Genomic DNA, 14,071 nt, shown 5'->3' with positions numbered 1-14,071 from the left:
ACAAAAGTGTTGCAATGCACTTTTCAGAAAGAATAGGGTGTATCTGTATCTCAGCATGTATTGCTTTGTGTTGACTGAACCTCAGTGCTCTGGAAAGCTTAGAGTCACCCCTTTCCATCAGTATGGGTATCATGATTATCTGTGCAGAATAGCCTGAGCTACATCAGCAACAAGTCACACCTCACAAACATTGCAACACTTTTGTCCCTCACTGTACAGAAAGTGAGCAGCCCCATGCCCCCTGGAGCTTTGCTTTGCTGCAAGAACCACTGGTCAATTGTCTCACACTGATTTGTCTTTGGAGGATGTACACAAGGTAAGTTATTGTCATATGTGTGGGGCACTACTAATGAATGAAACCAAGGGAGATGACTTTCTACATTGTGGTTTGTCACAATTGCCTGACAAAGTTCTTGTCAAAGACATAATGTACTTGCAAAGTGTGCATTTCAGGATCGTATATCACAGTGGGTCTCTCAAACCTTGGCAGAGATAGAGTTTATTGAGTGGCAGAGGGATTTATTGATTGAAGTTCACACAGCAGCTTGGGAAACTCTGGCAACTGTTGAATTGCAGTTGGTGATGTTGATGGATATTTTCTACAAATGTGACCTGCAGGATGCCAAAGATGACATGACATTTTACATTGCTGTATAAGCTGATGAACTTGTTGCATTCATAATCACAGCAACTCAGACAGAACAGTTGGAATCTTTCATGGATGAGAGGTCACCATTCCCTGATGAGCATGTTGAGGACAACCCTGACTGAGATGACAATACTTGTGGGAAGCTGTTCACAGGGTTACTCTCCTCTGACAATGATGAGGCTGAATAATGGTATGTATTCACTTAATCTTCTGACCTGTGAGTGATCCATTATATTCATAGGTTACATAGCTATGTCCTTGAGAAGAATTTGTACTGAGTATTGTGAGTTCAAACTGTTTCAGTCAGCATCACAAACTTACTCATCCAACATACTGATAGGTCAATAAGTTTATGCTTCTTTTTCGTTTTGCTACCACACTATCTGTATTCACTGGTGCTTTACTCACTGAAATCCATCACCCTATTCCTGTTTGGTCATGCCTGATTAAGATGGATCACAATGGATAAGTAGCCTGCAGCATCCACCATCTGCAACTCTGCTCCTCTGACTGCCATGCCAAGATGTAGGCCAAACAGTAATGTGGGGTTGAACTTGAATCCCAGCAGCAATGACATGTCAAGCCAACTAAAGCTCAAGGGTGAGCAGGCTGTGGATTTGTCTTTTCTGCATCAGGGACCAGGGTACCAAATGATGAACCCCTATCCCTTCAATTACCAGACACAATCAATGACTGAACCCCATCAACTGTTGTCTAGCACCTGGGTAGACAGGCTCCCTGCCCATGCACCACCTGGTGGCCCATCTGTGGGCAGTTACCACACCTCTCAAGACACTCACCCACCTGCCTCCTTACTCATATTTGACTAATTTCTAATAGCTCTTTGACTCAAGGTGATCAAGAGATCAGTCAGCCTCAGTGCCAACACTGTGTCACAGTGCCTCTGACTCCACCACCCCCTGCCTCAGTGGGCACAGTTACCAATGAAACTGCACCATGTGAGGGCTACATGGCTGCTGTTGCACTTGTTCTTGTGATGGTAACCAAACAAGAGTGAGGGTAGATTGTGGACCAAGCAAAGAAAGAGGTACAGAAATACATGTTTGCTATGGATGCTGTGCCAACAAAGAATGTGCATGCTGAATGTGTGAAAGCAGCCATCCAAAAAGCCACATGCACTGTCATTGGAGGAGGTATGTCATGGCCTGCAGTACATTTCCCCAGCTGATATCTGTTGGAGACTGGATGTTGTATGGAAGAGCAAGAACTTCCTACTTACATAATCACCCCTTGTTATGGGCAGAACAATTTTTCCTTCTGTTAAGTACAGGTTTACCCTCAGGTGACCAGGCTTCAAGACTGGGTGACAGGGGCTAAGTCTGGTTGACCAGGGTCAAGGCCAGGAGACAGGGGCTAAGTCTGGTTGGACCAGAGTTGAGGCCAGGAGTGTGGGAATAAGGCTGATAGCATGGGAAACTGACCAGTCTTGGAGCACACACAGTGGGGAAGCTGCTCAGGGGTTGGATCTACCTCCCTTGGTCACAGCTTATGTGCTGTACTCTTATGCAAGCCAGGGAGAGGTCCAGTGTAAGGAATCCACATTCCTTGGATGTGTAAGCACCTATCATCAACTGTTCCATGACTATCATTACATCCCCAGACCACTCACATCCACTGCTGTTCATGCACTGTCTTCCTGCCTACCTCACTACCTTCCCATGCCCTTGCTCCCTCTCACACAATGCTATACCTGCAGCTGCTGTGCTCCAGTCATATCCTTTCTTCAGACTCATTTCTTTTTGCCATGGTCTCTTTCCCTTTACACTAGTAGTATACTCTTGGCCCCTGTTCAGGCCTGTCTTGTATGTACATGCTGTCACACAGCTTCCCCTTACTTGTACCCTGTTGGCCTTTGTCTTCCATTAGAAAGTGTCCATTCTGAAGTTGACCACAAGAATGTTCAAGTCTGACAACTCCTTGCTGACCTCACTTTCCTTAAACCCTGGTGTTATCAACCAATGGTATGCACAATGTTCCCATAATTCTTATGTTGTCAAATGACTCCAGTACTCTAGCAACCAACAGAGGATCCCTATACTGCAGCAAATGAAGGCCTATGCACGTGTGAGTTATTCACAGATGTCATCATCAACATCCTCTTCCTAAGCCTGGGACAGCTATACAAAGCCATCAACAAGGACTTGATGGATCCCCTTTGCACTTTGGCAGGAACTGCCATCTATGCTGCCCTCAAGGATCATCAGAATGGCATGTATGTAGAAAGTGCTGTTCACATGAACATCTGGCATGATGTATACTGTGATCTTATGGCTAGTGTTTCTAAGCTGTGGGTGAGTGCTGTTGAGAGTGCAAGATTATCTGAGGTGCAGAGGGGAATCATCAAGAGTGGTTACATATTGATTGATGTGCAATGGTTTTGTAGCCAACATCAGTTGATAAGATCACTTCTCTACATCTAGTCAGGCTAAGCTGAACTTAACTTGGCTAATGTTGCTGTAAGTTTTCCTGATATATTAAGCATATAAAAGTAATTACATACTACTAGGTCAAGTGGGCCATCTCAATGTGGGTTGAACCTGGCCAATGCAACAAGGACAGCAAGGGCAATGCTGGGCAGTTTTCTGGAAGCCCTGAAAGCAAGTGGGGTTCCAGCAGTGCTGCATTTGTGCACTCAATTGCAATGCTGAAGCAGGCTGTGTGAGATGAAACAGAAGCTGGTGCTCTACAGTCAGTTAAACATAGAAAGCAATCGAAGACAGGACTGAATTCTATGCAGGATGTGCATGTTTGCATTGCAGACTGTGACTTGGTGTGGGACATGACTTCTGGGAAGCATGTGACTATGTGAAAGCTGAAGGGAAAACTCCCTAGGGTCATCCCAGGGGGTGCTGAGTAGGAAGGGTAAGTAGAATTCAATGCTAAAGGTGTATAGTAGACTGTGAGAGTTGCAGAATTTAATTCCAAAGGCTTGTGGGCATGTGAAGAGTGAACAGGTTGGGTATATGAAATTCTGAATGAGGATCTTGATGCAAAGAGGGAAGTTACTCAATAAAGAAGGTGTGATAAGGGATTTGTATGATGCAGAAGGTTTCAGGGAGATGCAAAAGCCTCTGAAGACACTGTAGATGCTGTAGACTCAAAGGATGCTTTAGACTCTGGGAACTCTCTAGACACAAAGGGGCACAGAGATAGTGACTCCAAAAGTGGGTGGTATTTTTCTGACACTAAGGTGGAATTATATAGTACATGGGATGTAGGTACAAGTCAGAATGAAGTGTGGTGGAAATACTAAAACTCTGGAAACATAGAGATGGACATGTCAGATGTCAGTGAAGTACAGGGACACATGAAAGTGGACTGGTAAGTAGTAGATAAATAGAGGAGAAGGGGGGTGCATATCCAGGGTATCTTCCACAAGAACAAAGGTATAGCATACTGTGGTGTAAAGAGCAGAAGGCAAAGCTAGTAAGGAAGGCAGAAGTGCCAAAGGGAAAAGCACACTGGTACAAAGAGAGGCTTGCAGGATTTTGGGGTGACAGGGGTAACTGGAGTTTTTTACTAAGTTCTAGCAAGATTGACTGGTGATGTGGCAGGGCAGTGGCTAGGTTGTGGAATTTCAGATCAATGTATTGATGACTCTGGTCAACATGTTGATTGTTGGGAGAAACTCTGAAGCCAAAAGGGGGTAGGATGAAACACAAGGCAATGAGTGGAAAGAATTCTGAAAGGGACAAACAGGGAGGATGAACAGGGAGCATCGATACAGGCTTGCCTCAGAGGTGGCAGGATTAATTGATGGTATCCTGTTTCAGCTTCAGGGGAATATGGCATCCTACATTGGAAAATGACAGCTTTGATGGTATTGCAGGGAATGGTCCACAGGATCAGGCAATGGCTGTCACTGAACAGAACAGGGAATGTTCCCATGATGAAACTATCTTTGCCTGCCCCTTTGATGCATCAGAGATCCTGGAGGTGAACACCCATGCTACAAATCCTCAGCATGTGCTACCACAGCCCTTGTTCAGCCCTGATGTTGCAGGACACTCAGAGTCACAGCCTAACAGTGCCATGGCTGCTGATTGCTACTTTCTGCCACTCATGTTTTTCCTGCCTACTACCCCATTTGTGGATCAGCCCTCAGTGGCTACCTTGCCACCTGCTCTGATTGCTGGTCAGTCTTCAATCAGTGACTTGTCACCTCCTGCTCATGCTTCAACTTCTTGGACTTTACCTGTCATGCCCATGCCCAATTCTTGCCAATCAAATCAACATTTTGCCAATCATCCTACCTCAGAATCTGGTTGTAGTCTTGGTCAAAGTGACCAACAACTTGGTGATCATCATACCAACCCTCTCCTTCCATGCAGTCCTGACCCATTCACATGCAATGGCAGGTTTGCAGCTGATCATCCACTTGTGTTGCCATCAGGCCTCAGGATGGGTAGCAATTTTCTGATGGGTGCAGTTGATGCAGATGACACAGACTACTGATTGGTTTATAGAATGGTATCACCAGGCAACTTGATCACCCTGTGGTCACACAACTATCACCCAGTGTGATCATCCATTTTTACATAGATGTTCTTAGTATCTATACATATGTACATACACTACATTGGGTATCTAGCATCAGGCAACAGCTATCTCCATCCACAGAAAAAGTTCCTCTGATAATTTCAGGGAGTCCTGTTCATGGTGAGTAAACCCAGCAAGCCAAATGGAATCATAGATAGACTGTGGTAAGCCCAGGACTGGATTGTGCAAACTTTGGGGGTTTCCAGGTGCATGAATCCTCTGGATAGGCTTTGATCCTTGGGGTGCAAAAACATCATTGTTGACAAGTCTCTGGAGGTCAATAATATCAAGTTCCCATTAAACACTGTGTCACCATGCCATATTCTTAACTTAGATGACAGCCATGTGGTTATTGTCAATGTCACTAACCTTGGAACTCATCCCATGCTCACCCAATGTGTGGATCAGCTGCAGGAGCCATTGCCAAGCACAGAGATCACCTTTGCCATTCATGGAGTCTTTCTTGAGAGCAATGATATGTTTGAAATGGCACATTGACATTGATATTCTAAAACAGGTTGAGTTACTGGTATGAAACAGCAGAATTAATGCCCTACATTTCATCATTGTGTGGTCTGTCTGCCCTCTTTGAGTACCTGGGTTCATTCCACTACCAAGCATTCTTCAATCTCAGTGGAAGTTTCTACTGTGCCCTTTGTTGTAATATGTGGCTGAGCTTTCCACCATGTTGTGCATAGATGTTTGTAGCATTCATGTAAGATTTCCAACATGTAATCATTGGACTTCATTACAAGCCAGTGTTCTTCATTGCCTCATCTCTGAAATTTGTTGAGAAGGTGGTTGATGATGAAAGAATTCCATGGAAAGGAATTGCCCTGCTGTTATATCCATGATTCTTGGACTCAAGCCTGGTCCAGTCTGAACCCCTAGCCCATATCTCCAGTCAAGTCCAGACCTAGTTTGGCCTAGAGAACACAACTCCAGTCCTAAATAACCCAACTCTGGCCTAGATAACTCAAGTCTGGTGTTTTACCCCTATCTCCAGTCCACTCCAGCCTCCCAGCCTTGTGCTGCTCCACCCCAGTCCATGTCCATGTCACCCAGACATAACTCCAGTCTGTTTTCCAAATGCTGGTCACCTGGACTTTGACTATTAGCCTTGGCACAACCTCTGTGGCTGTCCACCCCTTGGTCATCATCTTGCTAATAGCTTACCAACAAGTCCAGCTTCATGTTCACTACTCCAGACTGGCCTTGTGTATTTAACCCATGTACATACTTTGTCAGCACTCCAGTCAGAATATCAACTTAGTATTACCCTTAACTCTGTGTTACCCCTTGAGTCTACTCAATAGCTAAGGCTGAGCCTTAGGCTATCCCTGGCCCCTGTCCCAGACCTCTCCCCAGCTTGCATAAGGGTACAGCACATAAGCTGAGACCAAGGGAGATCCAACTCTGGACTAGGCTTCCCCCTGTGTGCACTCCAAGACCAGTCAGTTTCCCACACTACTGGCCTTATTCCCATGCTCCTGGTCTTAAGTCCAGACCTCCAGACTTAAGCCCTGACCTCTGGCCTTAACTCCAGTCCAACTGGACTTGGCCCCTGTCACCTGGTCTTGAAGCCTGGTCATCTGAGGGTAAACCTGTACTTCACACCTGCATGAGGTCAAAAGTTGGTGAGTCCATATCAGGTGGTGGACTGTCTTCATGTTTGTATGCATGGACATCATCAGGGGGGGCCATTTTGTTCAAAATAAATTCATGGTCCTGACTTATTTTGAGTTTTTCCTTGGAGAAGTGATGGACTTCACTCTATCACAGCTGGTTTAGCACATGAACAGAACTAGCAATATGTCACTTACCAGTATAAGATCACAATGTCCTCATGGCTCTGTAGCCTTCTCTATCTCCACTTCTTTATCCACCTCCTTTTGTTTTTGAGGTGACTGCTGTGACCACCCTGTTTGTGGCATAGTGATAGCACCATCACCAAGTACTTTCCAAAGTGCAGCTTCAACCCCCTTGGCAATTGCCTCTGCCATTGATACAGGATCACTGTTACTTGCTTGTGATACCTCAGGTTCAGAAGCAGTAGATTGGAACTCTTCATTGTCAATAGGCTATTGATGGTGAGATATTCATATCAAGTCATATATTTCCTTACTTACCTCATGAGACATGCTGATGAGGCAGGTTCTTTGTGAAGCTGCTCAGGTTCATTTGATCTTCTTGAGAGTGTCCAAATATGGAGTTCATGCATGTTGGGGCAGTGGTGCAGTGGATGCTTGTTGTGGTGTTTGTGGCTGGTTGTCCTGGCAGGTAGGAGACTTGGATTCAGCTGGAAAGTGTGCTAGTTCAGCTCGAGATGTTGTTTGCACTGTCTGAGGGCAGTCAGCATAGCCCAAAAAACTACATAGTTTGTTCACTTACATGTCTATGTCACATATTGTGTTGAACCATTGCTGCTAATTCCCTCTCTTTCTCTGCTTGGCAGTGCATCACCACATCATTGCCAACCTTCTTTAGTTCTGATTGCAAGTGCTCTTCCACAGCAGCAGTATGTTGCACTATCTCAATTTCCTGCAGTTGGTTACATCTCTTCAGTGTGATGTAAACTGTTAGGAGTGTATAGTGATCTACAATGACCCACCTGCAGTTCATTTCAGAACCTCAAAAACTCCTCCTTTTGAGCTGCCAGTAAGGTATCACACTGATGGTGTTGTTCCTTCATTCATTGAGCAATGGCCTGACAGAGCACTGAGGATAGCATACCTGAATTTCATCTCTGAGCATGGTAAGTTCCTGCTCATGAGATTTAAGAAGAGTTTCCCACTGTCTGTGGTTTTTCCTTTAGAACACATGAGTGTGATACTAAATAAAGCTATGCACTTCTCACCTGAACCTCTTCTTGGAGGTTTCACAAAACACTGTGCAGTGATGCTCCTTGGTTCACATAAATACAGTCCAAGACAGTGATATGTGATGGCTGACCTGAATTTCATGCCAGAGTCTGCAGAGCTCTTGTTCTTGAGTAGCAAGCAAAGTACACATATCAGATAGAACTTTCTTCTTCAAATCAAACTCATTCTTTGCAGTGAGAAGGCAGTTTTGTGTAGTCTTCTCAATGGTGGCAAGTTTACACTGGCATGTTCATGATAGTCCTTCAGCCCCAGTGACAAGTAGTAGGTTAGAGTTGGCTACTCACTGACCCTTTCAGATGTAACTTGGCCTTCATGTGGTTCAATTTTGCTCCCATTCCCTGGAGTTGCTGACAAAGTGAGTAGGAGTAATCTAGTTCTCTGTTATGACACTTTGCAATAGGCCATGGTTCATCATCCTTATTGCATCACTTGTGATGTGTTGATGTAGTGGTCATGGTTTGTGTGGTGGAAACTGAGGCATGTGGGGGCTCATGTTCAAGGGCAATGCCAGCAGTGGTGTTGTGCTCTGCTGGTTTTGTCATGGTACATCTTGCAGCAAGCTGGTCTGTGGAGGATGCATTGTAACCAGCATCTGTACATGAGTTGGCAATGGACCTGCCATTACCCTGATCCTCACTGTGCCTGATGGTAAGCTGTTCTTTGACAGATGCATTGCTACTGCTTTCCATCTGCAAACAGAAGCTGTTGCCATTATCATTGTCAAAAAGTGACATGTTGCTATCTACAGTTTGTGTGCTTTCTCCTCCTTGTAAGCTGCAATTAGGGATCATTATGGACTCCAATGCATACACCTATGGATACCAAATGCACCTGGCATTGAAAATGGGTTAGAGTTAGTAATTGTGGGGTGAATGGAAACCTAGAGGGTTAAATTGGAGATGATCAGTGCCATGAGTCCCTAACAAAAAAAAAGGAAAGACAATAGAAAGTCACATGGAACAAAAGCATCCATGGTTGTGGATCAGAAGAATACAACAGAGTACAGCAACATGTAGCACACATCTGGAATGAGACTAGAGGGAAAAAATGAAGTCAGCACTAGGCAAACAAAAGCAGACAAAAACAGGGCAGTCAAATGTGGGCACATTGCCATATGGGAAATAAGTTGATATCACAGACATGCTCACATACATGCATGAAGAGGTATGGGCCTATTTCCAATAATTGCCCAAGTCAGGTGAACAGAATGGGTCTGGAGGAGGTAATTTCTCAAAAGTAAAGACCTGATCAGTCTCCAGCACAGCCAGGCAAATGCACCTCCATTGTAATTACAGGCATCTACTATCTGATTGTAGTTTTGGTAGTAATTTAGTTGTGCCACTTCATTATATCAAGTTGAGCTTTTTGTTCACCTTGTTAAAATCAGATCAGGCATTCTTCCCACAATTAAACCTCACAAGCAGCTGAAATAATAGGCAACATCATAATGGTTATAGTCAGGAGGAAATGCACCTCTATCAGCCATGGTAGGCACTGTCATGAGGGCACAATAATAATAAAATTGTTGCATTAGCAATGCTCAGGTTATGCCTTCACAACATTATGTAAATTAGCTGTTAGGCAATAACAGATACAATGTATTTACATTGTCAATGACTTTGCCTTACCAATGAACAATTTACCCAATGATATTCAACTCTATTCTCAAGTTGCTGACAAAGTATGCACTTGGGTGTTGTGGACATGGTTACAGATGACTCTACATATCTCATCAATGAGTTGTGCACCCATGCCATGCAGATGAAGACTAAAGCCCTCATGTGTAGAAGGTCTGCTGGACATGAGCAGTCATCAGTACTAAAGAGAAAAGAGGAAGCAAGTTAAGTACACATTAAAAGTTTTTAGTGCCCATGTATGGCATTCCAGTTTTCATCATGTCCATATCTCCACCATTTCCAAGGATATTGACACTGTTCTCACACTTGCTTGAAGTGCTCAGCCACATGATTCTGTCTTCCAAATTTGGAGAGGATCCTCACACCCTATGCATTTCTACAGCACTTCATCTGTCAGATGTTCATTTTGCTAGGTCCATCAGAAATGGCCACCCCTTCATTGATCATCTCACTTGTCTCATTTGCCAGAGACAGTGGCTATGTATATCTGCCAGGCATTCCCACAAGCTTCTGCCCTGAACCCTCCTGGTTCATCCCATTGTTGTCAGCCCCATCCCATCCCATGCAGCATGGTCAGTGTGTTCTCCTTGTCAGTATGACTTCCAGAAGGACATTCTTTGGTCACCTCAGGTCTGTCACTCAGTTAGAAAGGTCTTATGTGGTCATTTTTGTCTCCCCACTTGATGAAGCATATGGATCATTCCTCCCTGCTCCCTGCACTATCTTTATTCCAATCTCACCCATCATTCTGCCTACATTGCAACAGCTGCAGCATAGTCTACTGTTCTCCAGCCTCCCTGATCACATCCATGATGAGTATGACATGCATCTTGCCTTCTTACTGCAAGATCCAGCAGAGGATGTCCCCCCTTCTCCTCCTCCTCCTTCATCAGAGCCCCATTCATGAATGGTTTTGTTAACTTTGCTGAGAGGATGAATGGGTGGGAGACATGATTGCTTATGTGCCCATTGCCCCACAGACCCCCAATGCCCTAGCCCTTTGATGCCTGATGCATGCCCTTCAATTCTGGAATTAATACTTCCCTATCTGGAAACACCATCCATCTGTCATGCCATCTTTGGATCTAGTGATGTCTCTGCTGAGATCTCACATGCATCACCACCCCCTAATGTGATATCAGTGTGCTTACTCAGTTTCTGACACTCTTTGACTCATTCTGTGATATTTTGACTGTCCTTGACTTGTTCATTGTCAATACTTACCAATCCTCTTTGCTTGCTTACTTTTTATTTCTCACTTACTCATCAGGATTACTCACTGCTTACAGTCCTTACTCATCACTTACCAAGTGTTTGTGCCTCATTTGACCCCATGTAGTCCATTTAGTCACAACATATAGGTAGCCTGCATGCCAAAATGCCAACACTTATATAGACCCTGTGATGGGCCTGTCTAAATAGATTAGCCATGACACATGGACAGGCCTGAGGGCCTATAGTGAGAGCAACATATGTATGGGCCCATAAGCACAATTCCACAACATATGGGAGGGCCTGTGGAGGGTAAGGATGCTGCAACATATAGATGGGCCTGTGACCAAGCAAGTATGCTGAGCTACTGTAAGACATGGATGGGCCCATCCATGGTAGGGTGTGCCCCAGTCACAAAATCAGGATGGGCCTGCCTATTGTATCATGAAGAAGGTTGCAACATATGGATGGGCCCACCCATCATATGCTTTATAGGGTTACAACATAAAGAGGGGCCCCTCTATGATAGACTACAGAGTTGGCAACATATGGAAGGGCATGTCTTTGGGATAATATACCCCTGTCACAACATATAGATGGGCCTGTCCATAGCAAGATGTATGCCTGTCACAATATAAGGATGGGCCCATCAGTAATATCATTGACAGTGTCACAATACATAGACAGGCCCATCTAGTAAGATGCATCCCTGCCACAATATAAAGACAGGCCCATCAGTAATGTCATTTATAGCATCACAACATATGGATGGGCCCTTCTGTAATACCATTTATACCATCACAACACATGGGTGGGCCCGTCCATAGTAAGATGTACCTGTCACAACATAAAGACAGGCCCTTCAATATATATCATTTACAGGGTCACAACACATGGATGGGCCCCTCTAGTAAGATGCACCCACATCACAACATAAAGATGGGCCTTTCAGCAATATCAATTACATGGTCACAACACATGGGCAGGCCTGTCAATAGCAACACATATGCCTGTCGCAACATAAAGACAGGCCTGTCAGTAATATCATTTACAGCATCACAGCACATAGACAGGCCCATCCAGTAAGATGCACCCCTGTCACAACATAAAGATGGGCCTGTCAGTAATATCATTTACAGTGTCACAACACATAGATGGGCCCATCTAGTAAGATATGCCCCTGTCACAACATGAGACAGGCCCATCAGTAATATCAATTACACAGTCACAACACATGGATGGGCCCATCAATAGCAACATGTATGCCTGTCACAACATAAAGACAGGCCCATCAGTAATATCATTTACAGCATCACAGCACATAGATGGGCCCATCTAGTAAGATGCACCCCTGTCACAACATAAAGACAGGCCCATCAGTAATATCATTTATAGCTTCACAACATATGGAAGGGCCCTTCAGCAGTATCATTTATGCAGTCACAACATAAGGACAGGCCCTTCAGCAGTATTATTTATATGGTCATAATGTATGGATGGGCCCTTCAGTAATATCTTTTATATTGCCATAAAACAAGGACAGGTCTGTCTAGTAAGATCCACCCCTGTCACAACATAAGATGGGCCCAACACCAATAGCACATATAGCATCACAACATATTGATCAGATCACAGCAAAATATTGAGGCAAGCATCCCAACATGCTGTAATTTTCCAACAAGCTGCAAGCAGCTTGCCCACTATACAACTCCTGACCTCATCCACCCCAAGCATGAATACTATGCAAGACATGTCTAAAACCCCCCACAGATGGAAATGGAACTAACAGACTGCATTGTGTCATACATGAAAGCCAGATTTCAAGAGGAGGTATTCAGTGGACCTCATGCCCTTCCAGATATATCAATTCTGTTTCTGGTGTTATGTGAAGCAGATCACATATCATCAGTAATCTCACAGGCCTATCAGTCACCCAAGTAAGTCCATCATAATGGTGTGATGGAAGTTTTCATCTTTCTGCAGTCAACATTGGGAAAAATCAGGGTGGAAAAACCTGCAATGCAGAAGCTGCTGAGAGATATGCTGGAAGTGACTGAGCCATCCATTCTGGTGACTGACTCAAACACCATCCACATTTGGTATTTGCCAGATGCTCTCAGCCCAAAAAGAAGGGTAAGGGAATGCAGAATCTCATATTCTACTGACTTAATGCAATGACAGGCTGATGTATGGAACTGCCTTCATCTTCTGAGGGAACCACTGCAGGAGAGCATAAAGGCTTCCCCACAGGCATGGTGGATGGACAAGTCATATTTCCTGCAATAATGCTGAGTTGAAAGGTGCCATCAACCTGTCACCTGCATGGTTTCAACAGGGTCATGGGGTGGGTGATCATTTCTTTCCTTGTGAATAAAGTGCTCATCTGTCTTGAAGCCCCAAAATGGCTTCCTAGAAGCCTCATGGCTGCTCAAATCCAGGATGGAAAACACTTCTACAAGGGAATGGGTTGACCAAATGTCCAACACCAATGCCCTGTTATCTGCAATCCTGCATGTCATCCATCCATGAATGTATGCAGATGGCAGGGAAGCATTGATCTGCCTTGGTGAACAGGCAGAACAGTGGGTGGATTAGGATATGAGCTCCATACTGCCAATATGGAGCTCCACATGTATAGCAGCATGTCCTTGATGGTGAATTGGGCAACTTGTTACCACAGGGATATCAATGGATGGGATCCATGGTATGACATGCTGGTAACATGTGGGTGACTACCTGCCCTTGGACTTTGTCATTCCAACATTGAATCTGTGGCTGCACTACAACCCAGGGACAATCATTGCATTTTCAGGTTCAGCATTGGAGCATGGGGTGGGAGCTGTAGACAGGTGACAGAGCATGCCTGGCATACTACATGCATGCCAATGTACATCAGTCAGTGCACATTCCCATGTGTCAATCACTGCAGGATGGATGACCTACTACCTAGACCAGTTGCAACTGGAGAACTGTTGATTTGAAGCTGCAAAATTTAATGTAAGATTTAGTAGGTGATGCTGATCTCATATTTTATTAGGATATGCTGGCTCTTGAACTTTGGACAGGGTGGTGTTGCCAAGATTTTGCAAATGGGCAGGTGCTTTGACATCATAGATTGGGCAGGTACTCAG

At 44.6% G+C, this 14,071-nt stretch overlaps 4 protein-coding genes across 4 annotated transcripts; 3 read left to right on the top strand and 1 right to left on the bottom strand.

Annotated features, from left to right (window-relative positions):
• Positions 1-2,566: 2,566 nt before the first annotated feature.
• Positions 2,567-3,332, top strand: F5J12DRAFT_779841 (uncharacterized protein; the record flags this gene model as incomplete). The annotated part of the gene is made up of 5 exons (XM_051742430.1): positions 2,567-2,631; positions 2,686-2,734; positions 2,788-2,882; positions 2,946-2,961; positions 3,177-3,332. 5 exons carry the CDS (start codon positions 2,567-2,569, stop codon positions 3,330-3,332), a joined length of 381 nt encoding a protein of 126 aa, XP_051604369.1.
• A 615-nt stretch (positions 3,333-3,947) lies between these two features.
• On the top strand, positions 3,948-5,125 carry F5J12DRAFT_954779 (uncharacterized protein; the record flags this gene model as incomplete). The annotated part of the gene is made up of 5 exons (XM_051749851.1): positions 3,948-3,991; positions 4,063-4,212; positions 4,444-4,805; positions 4,942-5,028; positions 5,064-5,125. The coding sequence occupies 5 exons, from the start codon at positions 3,948-3,950 to the stop codon at positions 5,123-5,125; spliced, it is 705 nt and encodes a 234-aa protein (XP_051604368.1).
• A 1,928-nt stretch (positions 5,126-7,053) lies between these two features.
• Positions 7,054-7,350, bottom strand: F5J12DRAFT_888593 (uncharacterized protein; the record flags this gene model as incomplete). Its single annotated transcript, XM_051747266.1, has 2 exons — positions 7,054-7,290; positions 7,339-7,350. 2 exons carry the CDS (start codon positions 7,348-7,350, stop codon positions 7,054-7,056), a joined length of 249 nt encoding a protein of 82 aa, XP_051604367.1.
• Positions 7,351-12,710: 5,360 nt separating this feature from the next.
• Positions 12,711-13,226, top strand: F5J12DRAFT_779839 (uncharacterized protein; the record flags this gene model as incomplete). Its single annotated transcript, XM_051742429.1, has 4 exons — positions 12,711-12,825; positions 12,861-12,877; positions 12,924-13,073; positions 13,122-13,226. 4 exons carry the CDS (start codon positions 12,711-12,713, stop codon positions 13,224-13,226), a joined length of 387 nt encoding a protein of 128 aa, XP_051604366.1.
• Positions 13,227-14,071: the final 845 nt, after the last annotated feature.

The sequence above is a fragment of the Pisolithus orientalis genome (genome assembly GCF_024613125.1).
Source record: "Pisolithus orientalis strain OTSU chromosome Unknown F5J12scaffold_3, whole genome shotgun sequence".
Lineage (NCBI taxonomy): Eukaryota > Fungi > Basidiomycota > Agaricomycetes > Boletales > Pisolithaceae > Pisolithus > Pisolithus orientalis.
Note: the sequence above shows the minus strand (reverse complement) of the source record. Positions and strands in the feature narration are given on the sequence as shown.